The sequence below is a fragment of the Tupaia chinensis genome, unplaced genomic scaffold (genome assembly GCF_000334495.1).
Source record: "Tupaia chinensis unplaced genomic scaffold, TupChi_1.0 Scaffold000330_1, whole genome shotgun sequence".
NCBI classification, from domain to species: Eukaryota; Metazoa; Chordata; class Mammalia; order Scandentia; family Tupaiidae; genus Tupaia; species Tupaia belangeri.
The window spans coordinates 1,065,961-1,068,131 of NW_006159824.1; the positions used below are offsets into that span (position 1 = coordinate 1,065,961).

The 2,171-nt window shown below is 53.6% G+C and overlaps 1 protein-coding gene across 1 annotated transcript in view; it reads right to left on the reverse strand.

The window, feature by feature from the left end:
- Positions 1-958: 958 nt before the first annotated feature.
- POLR2A (RNA polymerase II subunit A) overlaps positions 959-2,171 on the reverse strand; it is a 27,925-nt gene continuing 26,712 nt past the window's right edge. The window contains exon 30 of the mRNA XM_006151896.3: positions 959-2,170. Within this exon, the coding sequence (XP_006151958.1) occupies positions 1,404-2,170 (767 nt within the window). The 3' untranslated portion in view covers positions 959-1,403. The remainder of the gene's footprint in view (position 2,171) is intronic.

The following is a 2,171-nucleotide window of genomic DNA, read 5'->3' on the forward strand; positions in this document are numbered from 1 at the left end:
CTGTACTACGATGGTCCCACTACCTACATTCTTGACACTTGTTATGTTTTGAATTAAAGTGATCCTAGTAAATGAGAGGTGGATTGGAGCGACAAAGCCGCTACGCCAACTGCTGTTCCCCCTTTTAGGACTTTGAACATGTCCCCGGCATGTTTCTTGTCACTGGGTCTGGACTCAAACCATGCAGTTGGCCACGTGGGGTCCAGTCACTTCAGTCACATCACTGGCTGGCCCTTGGCCCAGGCCCCAAACTTTACATTTTTTTAAGAACAGTGTAACTGGGACCCGCAGCTGGTGTGATGGCTATATCACTGGGCACCCATGTAGTTGACTGAGGTTCAAGTCCCAGAACCGGTGCCTTAAACTCACACCGAGTGCGTGTGCGTGCCCAAGATCCTGGGAGAATGGAGAAGGGATTGTGGCGTGGCCATTCCCCCTGGGTCGTGATTTCTCACTTTCTGTCTCTCCCGGGAGTGTACACGCCCTTCAGCAAAATATCTCTTAAAAAAAAAAAATTACACTACCCGTAATCTTTCGTTGGTTTGAGGCCAAAATGAAAATGCACGTTTTTGTTCATTCGTTAGAAGTGACTCAAGAAATGCTTCAGGAAAAAAAAAATACCAAAAGAAAATATGCCTCCTAGTGGCAGGATTAAGGGTGACCACTTTTCGCCTTTGGTATTACAACTTCCTATGCTTTTCCAAATGACTTACTATGACAATCAGTAAGGCAGACTGAAGAGCTGCTGTTCAGTATCAGCTTAATGTAGTCAGGGGCTGCCGTGCCTGGCCACGAGGAGCTCTGCAGAGCAAGGCCTGGGATGCAGGCACTGGGCGCGTGTGCAGGGAGCTCACCCTCCTGCCTCCTTGCCCTTTGCAGGATCAGCTAACACAGGTGGGGGCAGAGACCCAGAGTTCTGGCCTCCTTCAATCCCAGTTAAGCACTCATACACCAATAATTTTGGTCAAAGTTAGTAAACTTTATTCAAACTTCAAAAAAATAAAATAACAGACACAAAAGGCAGCTTTAGCTTTGTTCTTCTCGAGGATCTGACGTAACGAGGACCAGGTGTAACGATCCAGAGCAGGAACTACCCTAAGAAGTTAAAATACCCTTTACCCCCAGTTGAGCCACAGGCAAGGGTCTGTAACGTGGAGACAGGAATGGGGCGGCTGGGGCAGAAAGAACCACAGCTAGGCTGGGGGTTCTGAGGTGGCACTAGTAGAGAACAAGACAAAAAGCCCCGTCGGGAACGGGATCCAGAACTTCACCAGGAAACTGTGCAAGGAGTTATGTACAAGGAGCTGGGCTGGGGTCGCCCCACGAGGGAGGCGAGAGGCCTGCAGAGTACCACCAGGGCTGCCCTGGCCCAGCTGGCGGCTGCTGCTGTGTCCTGCTCGCCCTCAGTTCTCCTCATCACTGTCGTCTGGGCTGATGGCTGGGCTGGTGAGACTGTAGGTGGGGCTGGTGGGTGAGTAGCCAGGGGAAGTGGGAGAGTAGGTTGAACCTTTGGGGGAGGTGGGTGAGTAGGTGGGGCTGGTGGGCGAGTACTTGGGGGAGGTGGGTGAGTAGGTAGGGCTAGTAGGCGAATACTTGGGGGAGGTTGGGGTGTAGACTGGAGAGGTGGGTGAGTAAGTAGGAGACGTTGGGGAGTACTTCGGAGTGGTGGGTGAATAGGTGGGGCTGGTAGGCGAGTACTTGGGAGAGGTGGGTGAATACTTGGGGCTGGTAGGGGAGTACTTGGGAGAGGTTGGGGTATACTCTGGTGAGCTGGGGCTGTAGGATGGACTGGTTGGGGTGTACTTGGGTGAGGTGGGGCTGTAGCTGGGAGAGCTGGGGCTGTAGCTGGGGGAGCTTGGGGTGTAGGTGGGAGACTGTGGTGTGTATCGTGGGCTGGAAGGGGAGTAGCTGGGTGAGGTCGGGGAGTAGCTGGGTGAAGTTGGAGAGTAGCTCGGAGAGGTTGGGCTGTAGTTGGGGCTGGTCGGCGTGTAGTTGGGACTAGTGGGTGAATAGCTGGGAGACGTAGGGCTATAGCTGGGTGATGTTGGGGTGTAGTTGGGACTTGTTGGAGAATAGTTCGGGCTGGTGGGTGAGTAGCTGGGGGAGGTGGGTGAGTAGCTGGGGGAGGTGGGGGAGTAGCTGGGGGAAGTGGGTGAGTAGCTGGGGGAGGT